The following is a 25,195-nucleotide window of genomic DNA, read 5'->3' as shown; positions in this document are numbered from 1 at the left end:
GAATTACTCCCTTTGACATTCCAGGTGCACCACTTAACCGACTGATCAACCATAATCATCCGGGCAAATCCGAGACCCCTCGGAGGGGAAACCCTATCCAGAACATCCCGAGCATAGAGCATATAAAATTCACAAAAATAAAGGCTCTCTGATACACTCACAACAGTATCATAAAAAACTATTTCTAAATAATAAAAAAATATAAAACGTATTTAAATGGAGATTTTCCCCCTTGTTCCCAGGGGGCATCACTTCCTTTCCAACAGTCCATCGTATCCTCTTCCATCCAGTGCCACACCCTTGACCCAGGCACTCCTCGATAGGATGAAGAAAATTCAAATATACTACAGAACTAGCTAACACTAGGGCCACCCTACCTCACACCCTCCCCGCCCTCCCCACCCACACCAACACCTGGATATATTTGGTAATGTTAATACCATGTATAAAAATATATAACTATAAAATTACAACCTCAACAAGTAATAATTTAATAATACAAAATAACAAGGGAAAACAAACCTGGATATATTTGGTAATGTTAATACCATGTATAAAAATATATAACTATAAAATTACAACCTCAACAAGTAATAATTTAATAATACAAAATAACAAGGGAAAACAACCCTGCTCCTAGAGACAGAGGTAAAATAGAATAAGGTAACCACCTCCCCCCACCAACATTAACTAGACCCCCTGGCTTATATAGAATTTAAAAAAACCAAGGTGGGGGGAGAAAACCGTTAAGTAGAGAACAAATAAATAAATCCCTCTCCCCACCGCCCCAAGATAATATTAAACAGTAAGGTAAAAAAAAAAGAAAAGGGGGGGTGATATAAACCGGAGTGGAGGGAAGGCAAACCAACATCCATTATCTCTTACAATTTATCTTAGAGAGTCCAAAAATTCCTTAGCCTTTTCCGGCGATCCGAAGTTATACACGGATCCTTCATGGGTAAAGCGTAGCATCACTGGGTAGCATAAGGAGTACTGAATATTTAAGTCCCTTAACCACTTCTTTGCCTCATTGAATTCCTTCCTCTTTCGGACCAGAGCTGGGGAAAAGTCCTGGAATAACATGATCTTGGATCCTTTATAGATCATGGCTTGGGAATCTTTTCCAAGATTTCTAGAGGCTTCTAGGAGTATCTGCCTCTCCTTATAGCTCTGCAGTCGGAACAGGACCGGGCGGTGGACGCTGGTTCGAGCCGGGCCGGCATATTGCAACCCGGTAGGCCCATTCTACCCTTACCCGGCCTGATCCAGCCTCCAGATTTAAAAGTTGTGGAAGCCACCATTCGAGGAACGCTGTAAGCTGGCCTTCCTCTTCCCGTTCAGGAAGGCCCAGCAAACGAATATTTTTTCGACGACCTTGGTTATCGAGTTAAAAATCACACAACACCAGGTTATAGTCCAACAGGTTTAATTGGAAGCGCACTAGTTTTCGGAGCGACGCTCCTTCATCAGGATGAAGGAGCGTCGCTCCGAAAGCTAGTGTGCTTCCAATTAAACCTGTTGGACTATAACCAGGTGTTGTGTGATTTTTAACTTTGTACACCCCAGTCCAACACCGGCATCTCCGAATCTCGATTATCGAGGTCGTCAATGTGGTTCACTAAGGTCCGGACTCGCTGTTCGAGAGTCTGGACCCGATCCACGGCCTATTGTGCTGTAGTTTCGGAGGTTGTGGTCTTTAGCTCCACCCCTCTGATTCAGCACTCGATTTCCTGAATGTCTCGGTCGTGCTTTTGCAGCGCAGCCGAGAGTGAGTCCCATCGACTTCAGGACTCTTCAATAAAAGCGTCGATCTTCGCATCCAGTTTGGAGATAATTTCCATGAGGCTCGCCACTGTAGGCATGTCCCCCGGGGCGGCTGCGGACGCCTCTGCTGCAGCTGGAGAGGGTAGGGGAGGGGTTCCTGCTTGCTGAGAGTTGCGGGCTCCCTTCCCTTTTTACTGAAGATTAGATTGTTTAAATTTAATACTAAGCAACTAATTAAATTAAACAGCTATTTTAAATGATTTGGTGAGTGTGGTGGGGGTGGGTGACCCACTTTGCCCAAGTCATGGGAGGAGCACTGTAGACTCAGAATTACTGGGTCACCGCCATCTTGGATCCCCATTGTTTACATCTTTGTCAAGTAAGAACTTGTTGATTTAACAATATTAATCAAAATTACAACTGAACCGTTTACAAGTCGCCACTCACAACACTATTTTAAGTACAAAATTAAACTTATACCTAGTTTAACACTGAACTGTGAATACAACTAAATAATTGGAGGAATTGAGGGAAAATGTTTATTGATTTTCTTTATCAAATCATTTTCCAGAACAGGATATGTTAGTACTATTTGGTTCTTTTGTGAAGGGTGTATGTTATTGAGAATTTTTGAGCTGCAGGTCGCATGCAATCATTTGAACAACAATCTTAAATCCAAGTCCATATTGTACTTTGATCTGTAATTCATTTTTGTTTTGATTTGGGTTTAACAAAATTCGCACTCACTTGGAGAACTTGCACATATTATACAATAGAAATATCTGGAGTATATTCAAGGGCTTTCTGAACACAGGAAAGCATAATAGGGAATCTGCTGGATCAGGCATAAATATCGAGCACACAGTATGTAGCAAAAAAGTATGTTCCCTACCCTTTGATCAATACTGATGTCAAACTATGAGCATAATGTGTATTATATGTTTGTTTATTTGATTATTTTTGCAAGCGTTTACCTGTCTTATTGCTGTCTTCATCCTCCTTCTATTGACCCTTTCTTTCATGGGCATGAAAAGTTACTTCTCAATCAAATGGGCTGTAGATCTGCATCAGTTTTGCTGGTCAACACTCCTATGTAGAAGCTATGTGCAAATCAAAAAGCAATTCCTTGAAATCAGTCTTTTGCTCTTTCCTTATCACCCCACTGGTGAGCTGACAGCATAGATGTTCCGCTGGTATTCCTTCCCATTTTATCTTAGGAGGAAGATGAAAGAATAAGCATAGGATGCTTACCATTGTTCCTCCTACCGTGTAATCAGAAAGTTTCATGCAAGCTGCACAAGTTTGCTCCTTAACTTACTACAAAAAAAACAAGACAGAGGGCCACACATCTAACCAAATTGCTGCCAAACAATTAGGGGGTGTGCGGATGCCCATTCGATGTTGACCCAGTGGTGTATGTAAAAATACCAGCTATTGCAATCAAATTGACACACTTGCCTGTTGTTGTTCAGGGAATTACACTCAAAGAGAACCTGTTCTTGTATGCTTCAGACTCACTTCCAGTAAAACACCACCATAACCATGCCACTGTCACGGAACATGGCCTGTCATAACCAGCCTTTTGGGAAAGCAAGTGGATGTTGGATAGAGTAATAGATGGTTCTGTTTAGGATTAGTGACAGAGAGTGGGAACAAGTGTACAGGAGGTAGGGTGGAAGTGAGATAATGCCAATCAGAAATAGAGGTACAGTAGGAGGAGGAATGTGCAAAAGGGCACATATTCCCCTTGACTTCACTTTAAATGCTGACGTTGGTGTCTCTATTTCTTTCTGCACCATGTAATCCCATCCCTTCTGCCTGGTTGGAAGGAAGATAAATGTAGATCCATAGACAATAAAGTAACCTTAAACTTTTCACAAACATGTGACATCTGAAAGAGTCAGGGATGTTTTGAAGTGTTGTCACATTTCCAGATTATGATAGTTACTATGTAATGAGCTCACAATTAACTCCCATTCCCACAAACAGCAATGTCATGGTGTCCTGATAATCCTGTTTTTTTTCTGATGTTGCTTGTAGAATAAATATTGATAGGATACTGGGGATAATCTCTTAAAATAGAGTCATGCGTTCAAGCAAGCAGATCTTGGTTTAACATCCCACCCAAAAGACAGTGCCACCTCTCTGCAGCATGCATTCAATATAACACTAGAACGTTAACTTGATTTTGTTTCACAACACCAGGTTATAGTCCAACAGGTTTATTTGGAAGCACTAGCTTTCGGAGCGCTGCTCCTTCATCTGGTGGTTATGGAGCAAAGGTTTACAGTGTGATGCAACTGAAATTATACATTGAAAAATACCTGAATTGTTTAAGTCTCTCATCTTTTAGAATGACTATGTTGGTTCCAGTTCTTTCATATGTAAATCCCAGACTTTTTTTAAAATTTACATTCTCAAATGAACTTTAACAATACAGATTTACACATCTTATACTTCACAACCACCTGATGAAGGAGCAATACTCTGAAAGCTAGTGCCTCCAAATAAACCTATTGGACTATAACCTGGTGTTGTTATTTTTAACTTTGTACACCCCAGTCCAGCACTGGCACCTCCAAATCTTGATTTTGTTTGCAAGCCATCGAGATATTGTTGAACCTAGAACCGTATGATCCTTGGTAGCAGTGTGGTAGAAGAGGGGCTGGGAGAAGAAAGGGACAGAAATGCAAGACACACAGAGATCAACATATATAACAGAGACCTAAATGGGCTCAATATTCTCTGTGAGGGGACAGGTTTTGAATGTGTCAATGTTGGGCTCTACATTATCTGATTTATCATATTTACAGCCCTTTACAAATGACTAATATCAATTTGATACCTGTTTCATGTCTGTGCTGGTCAATAAATATCATACTTTAAAAGTGGTACCCACCAAAGCTGGCTCATTTTTCTTTGGTTATTTTTCTTTTCGCTGGTACAATACAATTCAGTTTGTTTTAATGTTCTGCACAACTAAGTTTCAACTTTACTGTTGCCAAATGGTTTGAAGTACAGCTGCTCAGGGTACATGTTACTATAAATGGAACTGGTGTAGAGTATTCCTGTGGGGCCTCATATACTCTGAGGCTTACACACCTGCTTTCCCCTTCATACTGGTGATCGCTAAGTAACCTGAGCTGTTGCAGCAAAGGTATTGGATTTACTGTTTAAAATACAGGATATGTTGAATTTCAAGCTTTCCTCTCCAGATTTAGATTGTGTTTTTGCAGTGTTGTATAGCAGCTTTGGGATTTACACTCTGTGCAGTATGGTATTTTAATTCTTGTTGCTTACCTTACTGTTAATCATATGACATTTCTCCTGGTTTGTACATCTTTCTATCACTTTCCTAGGGAAATAGGAAAATTGTCTTTTTTTAAATCTTTGGAGACTGGCAGTATTGTTAGCCGTTTCTTTGGCTGCATTCTGTATAAATGCAAACTGTAATGTTGCACTGTTTCATCTATGCAATGTCACTATTAAACTTCCTCTGTGGGCTGGCATCACTATAGGCTTTATGTTAGCATTATGTTATTGCAGTATTGACATGTGTGCTGCGCTGTCAAAGATGTGTTTAACACAGAATTATAAACTGGGATCCTACCTGCTATCTTAAGGAAAATGTAAAATATTCTATTGTGCAATCAAGAGGAGAGCCTTTTTTTTTTAAGTGTCTTGGCTAATATGTCCATTTTGTCAAATCTTAAAATGAAACAGTAATAGGATTGTAGGATGCAGCAGGGGCTCATGTGGCCAATCATATCACTTTGTAAGTACGTTCCAATTAGTCTTGCCCCCCGCCCCCACCATTTCATCATAGTCCTGCAAAATTTCTCTTAAAGTATTTGTTAATTTCTAAAAGTTACTGCCCAATCTGCTTTCCCAGGCAGACATCACATTCCCAATCATAATAACATGCTGTGCTAAAAAAAAAGAGGTTTTGCCAATTAGCTTCAAAATAATTTAGTTATAAATTCATTGTGGAATCTTGCTGAGCACAGTTAGTTGTGTTTGATGATATGCACGTCATCACATTAAGTTGCAGCATGGAATAAAACCTTTGTGCCTAATCTTTTGTAGTGTTTCTTTTACTTTGCAAGCAAATGCAATCCAATTTATCGTAACATCTCTGAACAGGTTGATTAGGAAAATATAAACTAACACCAGTCATCTATCTCTAATGAGGGAGCAGTTCTATTGTCCACCAGGACTACAATAACTTTAACTTAAAGTACTGTAGTTCTCTTCAGAATGATTGCACCTGCCAAAGATTCCTAGTTATAATAGTAGCTGCCAGCTTCTGCTTCACTTAATACTGTCTCTTTGTTCATAATCAATTCAATCAGTTGAATAACGAAATAAAATTAGGGAAGAAATTAAAAACAATGGACACTAAAATTCTTAACAATAGAAAGTTTAGATAGAAATCTCATTTAAATTAGATTTGTACTGGTGTGTGAAGAGAGTATATGCTAGTTTTTGAAGAATTGCCTTCCTAGCCCCAGAAATGACCAGGGACATCCATATCAAAAACTCAATTTCCAAACTACTGGGCTGGTTGCTATAAAAGTTGAGTACAATTTGATGCAGTACAAAATGTTTTAATGGATTATTTGTGTTTCTGTGGGCCTAATTGTCTATGTGACAAAGGCTTTGAATTCAAGGGACACTAAAGTAGAAAGTTAGGAAGTCACATAATAACCCGTTTACAGAAGCATCATAAAGGATCAGCAACAGGGAAGACCAATAAAGTAACCAATATAAATGGGTTCAAAGAATGGGTAGTTAATCTATGTTTGCTATTCCCAAAACAACTTAAATTGGTATGGATTTATGGTTTTATTTACCATTTGAAAGCAATGGAAATTTTTACATAAGAGAACTGATAGGTTATAGTAAGAAGAACAGATGAAAATATCCACTTTGGTTCATTCAAACATTGAATTTGAATCCACAATTTTCAAAATTTGCAGCTTAGTGCATACATAAATAATAAACTAACTTGCACTTGTAAAACAGCATATATCAATGAAACATCAGCTCTTTCCTTTTCCCATAGTTGCTGTCTGATCCTTTCAACATTTTCTGTTTATCTTTCAGTTTCAAGCATCTGCAGTTTTTTTCACTGGATTGTACTTGTTTCTTGCCCAGCCCATTATGGTATTCAGTTGAAGCAAAATGATTTCCTATAATCAGATTGCTAGCTGGACATATTAAGAGGGAGAGGAAGAATGTCCTTACAATGAAGGAGAATCTGAAATAAAGGGTGGGGGCAAAGAGAGCATATCGAACGGGGGTTGGAAGGAGAAAAACAATAGGATGTTAACCTGAAAGTGAGATGAGAATGTGAATTTATAAAGGAGGAAACACAATTGCAGAGGGAGAGATGGTGTGAGAGAAATGGTTCGTTTGAACCAGAAAAGAGAGACTGAACCAAAAACAGGGTGTAGGATACCTGAAAAGGGATATGGAAGGAAAACTAGATTAGGATAATAAATTAATCCACCAAAGGAGGTGATATTAACTTTTACCACTAGTGGAAAAAATATGTGTTAAAGCCTACTTTGCACCTCACCTGATTTTCTTTTTTCCTCATGAATGTTAATGATGCAGAAAATCAAAATGAAAATGGGCTGCTGTTTTGCTACCATCCATTTCATCTAACAATTAAAATGGAATAATACCTGCCAACATTGAACAAGATAAATCAAGGTGAAGCAGAAATGAGAGGGAGAGAGCAAGGGATGATAAAGTGGGAGAAAGATAATAGAAATAAATAGCAGAAAAGAATGAAGGGATAAGGAGTTGGAAGAGCTGGCAAGACATAGGGCATGTAGTTCACCTCTGCCAGTCCCTGCATTCTTTAGAATTTGAGGTTGAGATGGCTTTTAACCACTTGGAGAAGATTTTGAAGCATACTTAATAATTTTGTTTCTATTTACTGCTAGTGTTATGAAGATGAGCTGAATATAGCCAGACCTTTAGAAATAGTGGAGTGATCAGCATGAATATAGAGGTATCTATCAAAATGGCCAACTGCACATGTGCAAGTAGCTTGGTGATGTCATTTACTGGCAGAATGAATCTGCACATGCATAACTGATGTCACTATATTCCATACATAACGTGATGCCGGCTGCACATGCAATTGATTTTCAGGGAGCAGGAACAAAGCTTGGGAGTAGAAACATTGGATATGAAGTAATGCAGCCTTTAAGCCAGGTAGCTTCTCATAATAGACAAGGTAAAGATAGCAGCTCCAAGATGAATTTGGACTTGGGCAAGCACTGATAATACCAAGGGCTTTTACCCCCACTACTGAACACCACTTGAGGGCTGGCTCCAGAATTTAAGCGTCTAGCTGGAAGACAGTTGCACCTGTCATTTGGCAGTGACATAGCGCTGTTAGATGGTGTTTCTGTGCTTGGGCACTTTTTGCTCCACCTGGAGGTGGCATTCCTAAGAAACACAGTCCGAAGAATAAAATAAACTTTTGCTTAAGCTTCAAAACGATTTGTGACCAGCCCTAAATATATTCAATAACAATGACCAACTGGGAACACTGGCTAGAGAATTTTGTCCAACCATTTGTACATGTGTTTAATGTGGCAACTGTATGAAACATTCTACTTTCATTAAAGCCAGCCATCATCCAAAGAAAAAGTTGTTCAACTGAGGTGGAAGGAATATTGGCAACTTCCTGTGATGCCCTGCCTCAGTATCATATCCACAGACTTTACAGCTATCTCAGTGTTTTATTAATAGTTCATGACAGCTGTGACCTTTGCATTTGCAAATGGACCTGACAGCAGTCTTAACTGCACTAGCAACAAAATATGACCTTCTCAATTGTGCAGACTGTTGTACCATGGAAAAGGCTATGGAATAGTTTAGAATGACATACAGCGTTTCCCCCCACACTGGAATGAAGTTTAAAATGTTAATACATTTTAAACCTCTTGTCCCTGCACAGACTGTATAAAGGCCAATGTTATTTGTGATGCATTCTGTTCTCCAAACTTTATACAATATGTTACACTTAATTACTAACTGCATTGGCGTGCCATAGCTATGGTCAGACTTCTGCATAGTGCAATACAAACTCCCATAAGCAAATTTTTACAATCCTGTTGCATCTTATGTGGCATCAAATGTTCTTTGATGGACACCTTTTGTATAGAGTAGCATATAGCTGGGAAGTTTGAACTCCTGATAGCAGAATATTGCTGCCTGAATCCTTTGGAGAATGTCTCTGACACTGATTGTAATGTTGGAGATTATGATCCTTTGTTCACCTAGATATTTACCTCTTCCTCCTTGTGTTGTTAATCTCAGGAAAAGGTCAATAAGGAGCTATCAGGAATAGGAAGACCTAGGAAAAACACCTTCTAATAACAGTACTCACACCCTCTCTCTCTAAACCCCCTTTCTGACAATATGTTCACTCACTAGCTCTTCAGCTCCTGACAGTGCTCAGTCTCCACATAACACTACTCAGTCTCCCCTGTGCTTGATGCTACTTCTGAGTACTCATCTCCCACCACACCTTCCCCAACATTGCTCAACTCCCAACAATGCTCAACCTCCTTCCTAAAATGCCGCCCTCCAGATGACCAGTAGAAGTGTATCATAAAGTATGAGCCCATTCCATCATCTATGCACAGAAACAATAACTACCAAATAATTTATTGAGATTTTAATAATCCAAGAATTCATGAACACTATCATCACTGCAGGAGTAACACTGACATGAACCTGAAACATGCTGTCACTTGCACAAAAGTAGGTTTTTGGAAGATATGCAGCTAGTGACTTTTGTGAATTGTTTGGGATTTTGTATATTTTCTAACTTGTTTGGTCAGGCAAATAGCTGGTATCCAAACTGTAGGTACAAGCACATTCTGTAATCCGTGACTTCAGTCTGTGCCTGTCAGTATGTGCTTGTTTGTACTGCACTGCATGCAGGACATCTTACCCATAGTTGGCTAATCATTAATCATTTGCTTCATGTGTTAACTAGACATTCAAAATAGCTTTCTGAGAAATGGTTTACAATTTCCAGTGTATTTGAACACACAATAACTCACGGGGTCCAATTTACCACTTGTAAATGAAATGATAAGCTCCGAGGATGTCAAAATATATGTAAATATGACGTCAGAGCTATTGCATACTTTGGAGGGTTAATTCTCCAGATAAGTTAAACTTAATTCATCTGTTTTAGAAGACCTGGCATGTTCATCTGGAAAGGAAACACCACAGAATAACTCCAGGACTATTGTTACAATCACCATAGAGACCATTGACTTTTAAAAGAAATTTGAACTTCCACTTAATACTTCAAAGTATGACACAACAAGACTTTATGGTTTAAGACTTCTACTGTAACAATCAGACTAAAAGCATTATTGTATAAATTCTATTATTGTAGGTAATATTTGCTTTAAACTATAGAACAAAACTTTCCCCTTCTCCACTTAAAATAACGGAAAAACCCACTTAACGTGTGTATTTGACATTGCACCTTTTGTTGTCATTCAATTTTGCCAGGACAGTCCAAGGTGATTCTTAACTCCAGTGGGTTTACTTCTGTTCCTTTCTGTCCTAAACTGGTAACTTTTGTAAGATATTGTGTTATAGGTTATCTTTATTAACTCATTAACCAGCTCACTATGTTAACTAATACTGGGTTCCTGTTCATTCATTCATAACCCTTTACTAACCCATTATTTATTATAAAATGGTTTCATTCATTTCATTCATAAAACTGCAGTTCTATAGTATATTTTACTATCACAGGATAGACCAAATTAAAACACCCCTTTCAACTATTTCCACTTTTTTATACCTTCAATTCTTATCAGCCCTTGCTGATATTTACCTCTGAATAAATATCAAAGACGACTAACCTATTCAGAACAATGCCATCCCCACCATTAGTCTCCATGACCTACCCAAAACTATGGAAAGATTATAATATTAATCAGCCCTTACCAACTGTCTCTCAAACCTGAATACGTTACGAACACCAAACGTTTTCCCCAATTAGTACATACTTGTTAAATACTTTTTAACTGGACTGTTATCCCTTTAAGAAACTAACTGTCGAATGAATGAAACTCACACTGGCAAATAGTCAACAAATCTCACAACCCAGCTATGGTAATCAGTTTAATATCCTTTATTCTCTTATTAAGTGTGGATGTAATTTCTAAATTATTTACAGCATATATGCCTCGTATTTTTACTAACACTTAACTTAAAGACAAAAGGGCTAACACCTCTTAATTATGCAAGCAGACCGGACAGACACTCTTAATCCCATCAGAAGTAACAGCCACCATTTAACAGATGTTTAACCCATCTCCGTCTCAAACCTTTGAGTACTATAGATAAAACGATGTAAAACCATAGTGATGGAATTTTAATCTATGTAAGAACTGTATACAAAGAGGCTACTGTAAGAACTGTATTTCGGGATTCTATTGCCGTCTCGAACTTGTGTTACTGCAGTTGCTGAATAAAGAGGCCATTTTAGCCATTCACCCACTTTGGTCATTATTGAACACGACCCCACACTTTTCACACCATATCAGCCTTTCATGGTGAGGGTTATTGCAGATAATAGTCCCTCTAGTGCAAGCAAGGCCAATCTTCCAACCTCATTTCAAATTGTCACAAATTTAGCTTTTTAATGTAACTGCAACCTCTGATGCACACTGCTATGTTGTGAGCCATAGGGACCTGATCAGCAATGTATCTCGCACCTCTGGCTCAGGTGGGACTTGAACCCAGACCTCCTGCTCCAGCGGTAAGGACACAACCATTATGCTACAAGAGCCCTCCCAAATTTTTTGTTTAAATGTTGGAGGAAAATGAATGAATAGTTTAAAACCTAAATGTTTACAACCTAACCTTTTTAACAACTTCTTGGGAGTTTGGAGACTAGCATATTAACCTCAATGAAACATCAATTCTGCTGCTGTTGTCTCCACATGTGAGCTCTTTATACCTTCTTTCCAGAAAAACAACTCTTGCCTCCCTTTTAATTTTTTTCAGTTTTACCAGCATGGCCTGTTGTGCAGCAGTCAAGAATAGGTCTCACAACCCCCTTCATTTACTCTAATGACATAATGTTGATAAGATTGTTCTGTTTCAAAACTATTTGTAACACCATTCTTAAGTTCTAGTGACTCTTTCAACAAACATCTCTTTGGATAGATTCTGAATCTATGCTGGATGAAAAACTGTAAGATTAAAGTTGTCTAATCATTACATTTGTCATTAAAATATATATTTTTCTTTATTCTTCCATGGGATATTGGCCTCTCGAGCTGTGCCATCATTATTGCCCACCTCTAATTTCCCCTACCCTAAGTGATTTGCGAGGGCATTTCAGAGGGAAGTTGAGAGTCTATCACATTGCTAAGTCTGGAGTCACATGTGAATCAGACTAAATAAAAACAACTGTTTTCTTTCCCTAAAGGACATTAGTGAGGTTGATGGGTTTTTACAACAATCACTATGATCTCTATTAGAAGAGCTTTTAATACAACTTTTTCATTGATTCAAATTTCATTGTGGAATTTGAACCATTTCCCCAAATATTAGCCTGGAAAACCAGGTTAGTTGACAATATTTGGTGCGGCTGCATCTCCAATTCGTACTTTATCCTTCTATTTTCATGCTTTAAAATGTAACAACTTAAAGTGCTGTAACTAAAGTAAATGTGACAAGTAGTACATTGATTTATTGACATGGTGAAGTTTCTACCATCTGCCATAATGAAGAGACTACCAAGTGAACAATAAAAATGCTGATGTTTAAATATCAGTTAGAAGACTTGTGTGGGTGATAACAATATCTTCAGATATAGGAATGAAGTCAAACACAGAATAAATATAAATGGAACATTTTGTCCAATGACAAGAGGGCACAGTCAAAGAAGATGCATCCCACGTAATAGGTCAATTATTATTGGGGTACACAATGGGGTGAACACTCCCACAAGACATTTTAGCTATGAAAATCCTGATGGGTAAGAAGGTTGGTGGATAACTGAGAAGCATATAAAGGCGATTTGGCTGTATAAACAAAACACCAGTGTTTAACTGCCTTCTAAATCCTATATGAAGAGAAGGTTTTTTTCAACAACGTAGTCTAGTGATGAACATCTTTTGACATTGTAGTGATTGAAATGAGGTCAGCCAGCTGGACCTCCGAGAATGAGTTCCCTGATTGGGGCTGTTAATCTGGTTCAATCAGGAAGCCTTGGCTGACATAAAAAAGGTTGAGTGCCAGAGATACTGACACTCTGCCTCATACAGAGTCACATACTAGTACTATAGTCAAGGATTGTTCATCTGTAAATAAAGAGTGATTTGGTAATGGGATAATGGCCTCTGGAGTTATTTCAGCAATTTGAGCAAATAATAAATTCCTCCTCTTACATTTATCAGGAAAGCTGTGGAAAACCTGCACAACCAAAAAGAGGCCGACATTCACCAGAAATATGAAGAGAGACAACTGGAAACTGAGCATGTGCAAGCTATCTTGCATAATAAGATTCAGCTTCTGCAAGAGGTGAGTGAAGATTTGGAACAGCTGCGGCCTTAATCTGTGCTCCTTTAATTTAACTTCCATCATTTGAAGTAATTTGTTTTGTAATATCGCAGCATAGATGTAGAGGGCCCTTTAGCACATCTTCCTTGCCATTGGGAAAATCTTTAATTTTCATAACCTACCTCTACTTCAAACAAGCCTCAATTATTTTTAAAGGATGTTGTGCAGTTTTACTGTAGAGTACTTAAAGTACCAAGGTTACAGGCTGAATTCTCTACTCTCAGATCCTTCCTCACGTGAACGATGCCAAATTGTAATGCATTGTGGGGTCTTCCCATAGAGCAAGTTATGCTGTCTTAACAGATAGCCAAGAGTTATCAAAGTAAAGGTGTTGGAGCAGGCATGAGTACCGATAGATCTAAGAATAAAGAAAATATACATCAGATGAATTACTTGGGATCAGTCCTCATTTAAGTAATCTGGATTTTTAAAGTGGCAGGAAGGCAAGACATATTCTGGGGCAGACTATTCCTGCCATATATGTTATAACTAATGAATTATCACATAAAAACAACATCCTCAACTTGACTTTGTCTCGCACTTGTTAATGTTGTAAATTGTTACAAGTCATTTTGGAGGAGCATAATCAACAAAGTTGACACTGAGACAAAGAAGGAGACATTAGGACAAGTGACCAATGACTTGATGAAAGAGGTTTTGAGGAAGATTTTAAAACAGGAACAAGGCGGAGAGGATGGGAGTAGGGGGCGTGGAGTTCCAGCTTTTAGAGCCTAGATGGATTAAAAAAAAGGCAATAATGTGGCAAACGACCTTTTGGGAGTGGGGGCAAAATAGCCCAGAGTTGGAGAAAAACAGAGCACTTGGAGGGTTGTAAAGTAAGTTGAGTGTTTAGAGATAAGCAAGTATGAGATCATAGAGGAGTTTGAATATGAAAATAAGAATTGTAAAATCACGGGTTTTTGGGGGCCAGAAAACCACGTAGGTTATAAAATTTAGAAACGATGTGTAAATGGGACTGGATGCAAGTTAGGATACAGGCAACAGAGTTTTAGGTTAGCTCACATTTATGGGTGATAATTGGTAGGTTAGCCAAAGAAAGCACTGGAACCAATGAGTTTGGATGAATCAAAAATACTAATGAGAGCTGTGGCAGAAGCAGAAACATGCTATGACAGACCTTCAAACAGCAGCTGTTCCTGCTTTGAGAGATTCTTTCAGCTCATTCATCCAGGTTGGATTTTGCTTGGACTAGTGATGGTTCATGTTCAGAAGTGCTGGCTGGGCCTAGTTCATTTTTTGGTAGATTGAGAAAGGTGTTAGTGAGATTGTAGTAAATTGTTGAGGAACAACATTCCCATCACTTCCAGTAGAAAGAATCACTTGGGGGTTTCATGGTGCAGTTTACTAATTGGTACAGCAAAATCAGAAGTGAAATAGATTTGCATCAAAACCAACAGTTGGCATTTGTTCTTTACTCCCAAAAGGCTCCCTTGCTAATAGTTGAAGAACTTCATTTAGATTTGGAGGAAAGGTTTGGAGTGTTGCCACCTATTACAACTCCTCCTTCACTGCTATTAGCTTTCTTGTCTTTTTAGGGGGAAAAAATGGCAAAGCTATCTTTTCCTTAATGTGATATTGATTTAAATTAGAGTACGGGTACAGTGTATAATGAACATGGTGACAATTGTGTATTGTCAACAATTGCATATTGTGCAAGACATTTAGTGGGATTAAAGCATGTAAGGTTGTGGGTGCAAAAACGCTTGCAGGTGAGGATTAGAGTTATGACAGCACTGTGCTTCCTTCTGATTTTAATGATGTTTAATTTGAGCAGTTCAACACGGTGAAGGGGTGTTATTGCAAATATCATGCTTTGTACATTGAATTCTTCAAAGATGTAACTGATTTTCTGACCTGGTAGATCTATCAAATTCATCCTATTGTCATGCATGGAGGTTAACTGAGTTATTAGCAACTGCCATGTTCATCTGATTTCTTTGTCACTTGGCTTTTCTCCTCAGAATCCAGCAACATCCATTGCCAGGCTTGTCTTCTCTGTTTTACTTTCTCCAGTAGCAGTTCCATAGATAAGAATCTAGGGATACGCTGCCTTCATACAGACCTACCAAACAATATTTCTAAACTTAACCTGCATGATGTGCAATTTTGTAGCAAGGATCCCTGCTAATTTAACAGAAGACACCTTTTTGTGTAAACAGCAGAGATCGAGAGAATCCCTAGAAGAGTATAAAGGCAGCAAGAGCATACTTAAAAGGGAAATCAGAGGGCAAAAAGGGACATGAAATAGCTTTTGGCAAATAGGGTCATGAAAATCCAAGGGATTCTACAAATACAATAAAGACAAAAGATTAACTAGGGAGAGAATAGGACCTGTTAAAGATCAGTAAGATCGCCTACGTGTGGAACCGCAGGAGATAGATGAGATACTAAACAAGTATTTTACTGTGGAGAAGGATACAGAAGATAGAGAATGTGGCAAATAAATAGTGACATCCTGAAAAATCTCCATGTTATAGAGGAGGAGGTGCTGGACATCTTAAAACACGTAAGGTTTATCCACCTTTATCAGGTGTACTCTAGAATTCTGTGGGAAACTAGGGATCTGATTGCTGGGCCTTTTGCTGAGATATTTGGATCATCGATAGTCACAGGTAAAGTGCCAGAAGACTGGATGTTGGCTAATAAAGACTGAATAGGCTGGAACTATTTTCTGTGCGGTGCCGGAGGCTGAGGCGTGACCTTATGTAGGTTTATAAAATCATGAGAGGCATGGATAGCGTAAATAGGCAAAGTCTTTTTCCTTGGGGTGGGGAAGTCCAAAACTAGGTTTAAGGTGAGAGGGGAAAGATATAAAAGGGACCCAAGGGGCAACTTCTTCACGCAGAGGGTGGTGCTGATATGGAATGAGCTGCCAGAGGAAGTGATGGAGGCTGGTAAAATTACAATATTTAAAAGACACCTGGATGGGTATATGACTAGGAAAGGTTTAAAGGGATATGGGCCAAATGCTGGCAAATGGGACTAGATTGATATAGGATATCTGGTTGGCCTGCACAAGTTGGCATTAAAGGTCTGTTTCCATGCTGCATATCTCTATGACTCTAAATCCTCCAGCTGTATGCCAATTCCTAATGTTCCCCTTCAACATTAACCAAACACCAAATTTCAGGATTTCCTGTAACCTGTGCTCACCTGAAATGATTCTAACACACACATCATAATAGGATTAACCCACTTGACAGCAGACAAATGCAAAGCATTTCATTGGTATAAAAAGTTAATATTGTGCTCTCTCCAATCTTTTTCTATTCCCATCGTAGTGTGCTGTCTATCCTTGACTATTTCTTTCATCTATGTTCAGTGCCATAACAACATATACTAATATCAGCAAAGAAGTTGACACAAGTGTAAAGTGGGGACACCGTTTTATACCGCTCTGGACATTTTACCAACAAAAATAGAGATTTCTGGAAAAGCTCAGCAGGTCTGGCAGCATCAGTATGGAGAAGTCAGAGTTGACGTTTCAGGTTGAGTGACCCATCGACATGTCTTTTAGTGAGACAGAAAACCAGATACAACATTTCATCAAATACTTTGAGGTAACAAGCAAAACTTAAAGAAATTTAATGCAATTCTTATTGTGTCGATACAAACAGGAAGTCAGACTGGCCAAGAAAGAAGCAGAGAAGATGGTCGCTGTTGCAGAGGCTGAGAAACTCCGATCCCTTGAGTTGGAGGAGAAACTAAGCAATTGTAATCAGGAAAACCAAGAGAAACTCAAATTATGGGAGTCTCATGAACAAGCTCTAAGAGAAAAAAATAGGTAATGTACAGGGGACCTATGTTAATGTAATGCTTTGGAAATAAAAACACTGGGCCAACTTCTATTTAAATATCTGACAAAAAGGTATGTTGCAGGAATTTAAATCGCTGTTGATTTCTAATTGATATGGAGATCTGAATACATCTAAAATTATTCAGAATTTCAAATCAAGCTATTCCTTTCTTTTGTGATTTGAATAATATGAGACAGAATTTCCATGACTGATGAAAAGCTGATGCTTCAGTTGGTATGTTGTAACAAAGTCTATTGTTATGAAGTTGAAGGTGTGTACTGTACCTTTAAGAGAGAGTGAATGATGTTTTGCTAAGAGAGCTTGTAAGTGCCTGTCATGTGACTGACTAACAGCCTCAGAGTGTACTGGAAAATTGACAATATGTCACATTTGGCTGGGAAATAGATACCTGAGATGGTTGCTGTTTTTGGCAACAATTCAAATTTAACCAATCAGTTTAAATTATGCCTCGGAAACTCAAACCCAATCGAGTTTTAATTTATTGTTTTGCCAACATCAAACCAATGAGACGATCTGATGTTGGGGTGTTCAAAAAAAAGCAGGCAGTTTGAAAGTTAGACAGAGACCCAAAAGAGTAAAATACAGTATGTCAGTTTTTACCTTTTCATATGAAACATCTTCACAGTAAAAACAAAGATGATGACCCAGGGATATCATCAACAAAAGAAGACAGACACAGATGATGACAGCAGCTGTATGGTTTTGAAATTAACTTGATGTAATTTTAATAAGCGTTTTATTGGAACAGTGTATTGTTATCGAGTTGGAGGCAGATAATAAGCAGTTGAGAGGAAACGGGGGTGCTTAGAGTTGTGAATAGTTGTTATTTAATGTTCACTTTTAAAAAATAAATTGAATATAAATAGTGGAATTTGGGGAGTTCTCTGTCATTCATATTTTAACAGATTATGAGGTGAGGTGAGCTTTTCTGGGTGTTGGCATCATTAACAGAGGGGTTCACCGTCATGTCATAACACTATTCTACCTATTTTAATAAAGCTTGAGGATTCTACAACATTATTCAGAGAAAGGTAGAGTGTTATTTTGTTGCAAAGTCTGTTATTTATTTCTCAACAACTAAATTCCTAAAAACACATGTGGTTCAACTTGTCAAGCGACCAGGAGACTTAAGTAAAAATTACAACCATTTACTTATTTATACATATGGAGAGACAATCTTAAAACATTGTCTCTGGCAAAACCCACAAGGTTTCGCCTCTTATAAACCTTAGGTCCGTAAGACCACAAGAAATAGAAACAAGAATAGGCAGTTCAGCTCCTCAAGCCAGCTCTGCCAGCATACAGAATCATGGCTGATCCGAAACTCTTCACATCCACTCTCCTGCTCTCGGCCTTAAATATACACAAGGACTCTGCCCCTACTGCTCTCTGTGGTTAGGAGTTCCAAGGACATTCAACCCTCTGAGAGAAATTCCAGTTATAGGGCTAAATCCACACACAGTCAGCATTAATGCCTAAAATATTGCACAAACATCCAGAAGAATAGATATTTCTTGAAACTGATCATCCTTTGCAGCATCGTCCACAGAGTCATTGCCTGAATGGAACCCATCTTAACTTTTTCCACAAAATTTGGAATTGTAGTATCATTCAGATATCTTTGTGGCTACACTTTTTTCTTTCATTGGTATAAGAGTGGAGTATTTGATATACATCACACCATGCCTTCCATATTCGTAATCAATTATTTTGATGTTTGGAGCCTGATCATATGCATACCATTCCAGTAATTCCTCTTCTGAAAATCTGTTTTCCAGGTGGTCACAAAGCAGTCGACTAAAAGGATTGCAGCACTGTCAGCATCACTCTTTAGAGTAGCCAGAACCACTTAATTTCATCATTCCATTAAAGAAATTCAACTAGATGCTAAATCTTCACTTTATTAATCTTGGCCTTTGCAAATTGCATAGCTTCCATTGGTGCCTAAAACAGCTTCACTGAGAGAATTTGCACGATGATGCCGTTCGCCCAGAATATCATTCAGAACTTTTAATTCAATACAATACTGTGACTTTGTGAGCATTTTTACACAAATTTATTTACTGGATCCTTGCACTTATGTGCAGTAGTTTTTGATCAAGAGTTTGTAGTTTTACATGAGCGCACTTGTGTTACCCGTCTTTGAGAAACATCAGTACATGCATAGATGATCATACAGTGGAGACACTTAAAGCTCTATAAAACCACAAATCATTTATTAAGTACTTACATGAATAACACACACTTTTAACTATTTTAGATATCTCAATACTTGTCTTTCATTACCCTGATTTCTATAACTAAATGCAAACATTATTATCTGGGAGAGTTTTTGTAGCTGGCCAGGCTGAAACCAATTGACGTCGTCACCTGATGTAGGGTACCTCTTTCACAATTTTAATCTTCAAATGTTGTTGAACAAATCGATTTCTTCAGGCTCTTTATACACCAGTCTCTGTGCCAAGTGTGTGCCTTATTTGGAATTACCTGCACACGTGACCCATCCTGAAAGTTCTGTCCAAATGCATGCCTTCTTTGGACTTATCCATGCACATGAGCAATCTTGAATGTTTTGTCCAAATAAATGTCTGATCTGATACAACCAGTGGTTCCTAATTTCCTGTAGTTTTAACTGTTGGCAGATTTGACTGACTCAGTGTAATTCCATTCACAAAGCAGCCCATTGTTAGGCCTGTTATCAGGTTCCTGTTAACTTCAGCCTTATCCAACACTTGACAGTCACCTCACTTCATTCAGAGGTCGAAATATCACTGCATCATACTCTGTGACTGTGGCAAATTCTTTAAATTGCCCTTCCATCACAGATGGCCTGCTGAACATTATATGCATTGTTTTTCAAAGCATTTTGATATCATATATAATTTAAGGCCTGCTTCCAAGCATTACCCATTCCAAGATTTTCTCTGTTACATCATTGCATTGATCACAACAAATAGAGTTGTAGAGATGTACAGCACGGAAACAGACCCTTCGGTCCAATTTGTCCATGCTGACCAGATATCCCAACCCAATCCAGTCCCACCTGCCAGCACCTGGCCCATATCCCTCCAAACCCTTCCTATTAATATACCCATCCAGATGTCTTTTAAATGTTGCAATTATACAAGCTTCCACCACTTCCTCTGGCAGCTCATTCCATACACGTACCACCCTCTGTGTGAAAAAGTTGCCCTTAAGTCTCTTATATATCTTTCCCCTCCCACCCTAAACCTATGTCCTCTAGTTCTGGACTTCCCGACCCCAGAGAGAAGACCTTGCCTATTTGACCCTCATGATTTTATAAACTTCTATAAGGTCACCCGTCAGCCTCCGACGCTCCAGGGAAAACAGCCCTAAGCCTATTCAACCTCTTCCTACAGCTCAAATCCTCCAACCCTGGCAACATCCTTGTATATCTTTTCTGAACCCTTTCAAGTTTCACAACATCCACAACATGGCTGCAACTTTATTTTTTTCTTTCCAAGCATAACGGTAGCTCTACCTGGTGTAAATGCTGCTATCTTCTCTCAATCACAGTCACTGTTAACATAAAAATTGTTTAGTTGCTGCTACATTGGAGACACATTGGTTAGCATTCAGTTTTAAGATTGCTGCTAAGGTAGTTTAGTAAGCAAGTTCAGATTCTGATTGAAAATCCACTTTTTTGTGTAGAAATGTCTGTACTTTTGTCTACTGTCGACATGCGAAAAGGCAATTTGTGGAATTCATCTAGGAACTTTATCTGTGTGATGAAGTTAATGTACCCCTCAAATTCAAAGACATTATTCTTGCTAAACCAACTCACAATAGACCATACAACCAAAAGATATAAGAGCCGAATTAGGCCACCGAGCCCATTGAGTCTGCTGTACTATTTGATCATGGCTGATAAGTTTCTCCACCTCGTGCTCCTACCTTCGCCCTGTCAGCCTTGATCCCCTTACTAATCAAGATCCTATCAATCTGTCTTAAATATGCTCAGTAACTTGGCCTCCATAGCCTTCTGTGGCAATGAGTTCCACAGATTCACTACCCTCTGGCTGAAGAAATTCTTCCTCATCTCAATTCTAAAGGATTGTCCTTTCACTCTGAGACTGTGCCTTCAGGTTATATTCTCTCCTATTAATGGAAACATCTCCATCTCCACTCTGTCCATGCCTCTCAGTAGCATGTAAGTTTCAATGAGATCCCCCCCTCATTCTACTCAACTCCATCAAGTAGAGACCCAGAGTCAACCGATTCTCGTATGACAAGCCCTTCATCGCTGGGATCATTCTTGTAAACCTCCTCTGGACTCCCTCCAACACCTGCACATTCTTCCTTAGATACGGCAGCCAAAGTGGCTCAGCATATTCAAATGCAGCCAAACCAGAACCTTATACAACCTCAGCAGTACATCTCTGCTCTTGTTTTATAGCCTTCTTGAAATTAATTCTAACATTATATTTGTCTTCCTAACTGCATGTTAACCTTAAGAAAATTCAGAGTTTCTGCATTCTTCGTCATATGATCATAAATATCTTGCAAAGGAACTATTCACATTCATTGCAAGAACAATGTTGCCAGTTAGAGCTGTCACCATATCAGGATTAGTCTTTTTGCACTAATCTCATCCTTAATATTTTTCGTGTTTTGGTATGTATTAATAAAATTCCATTTTTGCATTGATTTTGTAAACTAATAGCAGAATCTGTTGCAGTTTTTAGATCAATACCACTTTTTTAGTTCCAATTTACAATTGTAACACTTTTTTTCCAGTGCCAAACACACCTCCAACATTTGCTTTAGAGCAAATAATGCTTAGGACATCGTCAGTTTAATGATTTGTGAAAATCTTACCAATTCGTACCTTCCATTAATGTGTTGAAATGACATTTTGGTTTTGATCATCTTGGAAAGCTATTTGTTTTTGTGCATAAATTTATTTTTGAGGAGCTTGAAGATTCATTTGCCTTCCTTTTTTCTTAAGAAACCTCAGCTTAAAAATATGAAAATGAAATGCACCTTGCTACTTGCATTCTGGAATGCCTGCCTGTATGGTGGCTCAGTGGTTAGCACTGCTGCCTCACAGCATCAGGGACCTGAGTTCAATTCCATGCTCGGATGACAGTGCAAACTTCACAAGATGTTCTCCCCATATCTGTGTGGGTTTCCTCTAGGTGTTCCTCCCACATTCCAAAGATGTGCAGGTTAGGTGAGTTGGCAATACTAAATTGCCCAAAATGTCCAAGGATGTGTAGGCTAAATGAATTAACAATGGAAAATGCAAGGTTACAGGGATAGTTTAGGGGGATAGTCTCGGTGGGATGCTCTTTGGAGAGTCAGTATGGACTTGATGGGCCAAATGGCCTGCCTCCACAGTGCAGGGATTCTATGATTCACAAACCTTGCATTGCCTGAACCTCCTCGTGATTGCAGACTGTAAGCTGCCTGCTCCTAGAACTTTCAAGTTGTGGTCTCGCCTCTTTCCCTGCCACAAGCTAACGTCTTCCTGCTTGCCTCTACTGGACTTGCATTCAGTCAGAAGCTGGAGCTCTGCTGCTATGGAAGCTGTTGCATGAGTGCAAAATACCAACTAATGGTTCAGAAGGACAGGGGCTTTGTGGCTATAGGGTGGGCAGACAATCCTGGGGTGTATATAGGTTTTTTCCCAATACATGCACAGCTTGCAGGTTAAGTTGCTCCATCTTTAACTTAATTTTCTTAAAACGCTTCCAGTTGAATCTATATTTAATCTTTCAGGTTTAACCCTTTCACACTCAACTAGTTTATTCATGCAATGCCAATTCTAGAATGTTTGTGTTATTTATAAAGATACAGTATTAATTTGCTTATGCAAAAATAATTACTGCACTCTAAAGATAAATATTTCGCTTAAATATTCCACTATTTCATTATGTTATTGCTCTCCAGTAATTTTAAATAATGATTATAATGTGTACAGACTATAAAAGTTGTCCTAGAATTTGTAACTTTATTTTTTACTTTATTTGCAGATGTAGATTTGATCTTCTAAAAAGTTTTAAAGCAAAGCTGCTTTTCTTTCATGAATATGTCTTGAACAAGTAATGCTGGTGATATTTGGCAGTGTTGTTGAATTTGCATTGAAACATCAACTTTTGTTTGTTTGGCAATATTGAATGAATATCCTGCTGCCATTGTCCTTCTAATGACATCACATCTCAGTGGTGCTTCACACTAGATCAACTGGACTTGTGTTGCAATGCAACACCACTAATGCTCCAATGGATACCTCGTAGTGATCTTTCTGTCACAATGATACTGTTTAAAAAGTGATTTACAGTTTGAGCTTGTTAGATCTTTTAAAGGCAGTCCAACTCAACAGACGTGAGTGCAGTAGTCTGCCACTAAGTTAATGGTGTCTATTTTTAATGTACAGTATTAGGATTAAGTGGTCATAACTTTTCATTTAGGATTTTCAAACTAATGTAAATATCTTTTGTGCCTTTGCAGAATAATAGAGCAGCTGACCCAAGCACTAAGAACCAAAGATGTTCATTTAGGTCAATTAAATAAGGAAAATCAGTATGCGGTGGATAACCATGTTGGTGGTTTAGAATATCGTGTTGAAGAGCTCACCGATACATTACGGCAAAAAGAAAGTGAAGTTGAAGTAAGTGCTTGTTTAAAACTAAAACCTGGAAGTCAATTTGATTAATTGCCATCCACTTGATTTTAATTATGCTCTCATGGTGTCAACCTGTGGAAATGGCTGTAATACATTCCATTGTTTAATATTCCTGGTCCTGGATTTTGTGCAATAGGAACAAATGTGGGAAATTCAGACATGAAAGCACTTCATCCACTTCACAGTTCACTTCATTCACTGTCCATTAATTTTAATGGATGAATAATCTTTCAAACAACAATTCTAGCTCACTGACCTCTTAGAATGTTTTACCAGCTATGAATAAGACATGCTATGAATGGTTACTTTAACAAATTGAGGGAAATGACATTAGAAATGTAGCAGACAGGAAGAATCTATGTAAGCCTCACATTTTCGTATATTTCAATTAAATCTCCTGTCACCCACCAATCTTTCTTAATAGCTACATTTTTCCAGTCTAGGCAAGATCCTCATATCTCCTCTGCACCTTGGCTGGTGCAATCACATCCTTATAGTGTAGTGACTGGAACAATACACTGTGTGCACTCCAGTTGCAGCCTAACTAGAGTTTCATATGATTCTACCATAACATCCCTGGCCTTAAATCTGTGCCTCAGCTAAGAAGAAAAAGTATCTCATGTGCCTTTTTAACCAACTTATTTATCTGTCCTGATACCTACATATAGTTTGTGGACAGGCACTCCAAGATTCCTCTGCTCCCCTACCCTTGTAAGTCTTGTACCAATTTTTAATTATTCCCTACCTTTGTTGCTCTTCTCTAAGGCATACTGTCATAATTCTCTGGTCCATTTCTATCTCGGGCGACCAAATCAACACGGACTTTTACTATCAACCGACCGACTCCTACAGCTTCTGGATTAGTGGTGCTGGAAGAGCACAGCAGTTCAGGCAGCATCCAAGGAGCATCGAAATCGACGTTTCGGGCAAAAGCCCTTCATCTGCATCGATTTCGCTGCTCCTTGGATGCTGCCTGAACTGCTGTGCTCTTCCAGCACCACTAATCCAGAATCTGGTGTCCAGCATCTGCAGTCATTGTTTTTACCTCGACTCCCACAGCTACCTAGACTACACCTCCTCCCACCCTGCCCCCTGTAAAAACGCCATCCCATATTCCCAATTCCTTCGTCTCCACCGCATCTGCTCCCAGGTGTTCCAATACTGAACAACCCTGAATGGCCTCCTTCTTCAAAGACCGCAATTTCCCCCCAGATGTGATCGGCGATGCCCTCCACCGCATCTCCTCCACTTCCCGCTCCTCCGCCCTTGAGCCCTGCCCCTCCAATCGCCACCAGGACAGAACCCCACTGGTCCT

General features: G+C 38.8%; 1 protein-coding gene across 1 annotated transcript in view; it reads left to right on the top strand.

Moving 5' to 3' along the window:
- LOC122554732 (myomegalin-like) overlaps positions 1-25,195 on the top strand; it is a 279,918-nt gene that overhangs the window by 249,059 nt on the left and 5,664 nt on the right. The window contains exons 6-8 of the mRNA XM_043700110.1: positions 13,230-13,353; positions 17,031-17,197; positions 23,706-23,865. Coding sequence (XP_043556045.1) covers positions 13,230-13,353; positions 17,031-17,197; positions 23,706-23,865 — 451 coding nt within the window. The remainder of the gene's footprint in view (positions 1-13,229; positions 13,354-17,030; positions 17,198-23,705; positions 23,866-25,195) is intronic.

This window comes from Chiloscyllium plagiosum, chromosome 11 (assembly GCF_004010195.1).
Source record: "Chiloscyllium plagiosum isolate BGI_BamShark_2017 chromosome 11, ASM401019v2, whole genome shotgun sequence".
Lineage (NCBI taxonomy): Eukaryota > Metazoa > Chordata > Chondrichthyes > Orectolobiformes > Hemiscylliidae > Chiloscyllium > Chiloscyllium plagiosum.
This window is presented reverse-complemented; position numbering and strand designations above follow the sequence as displayed.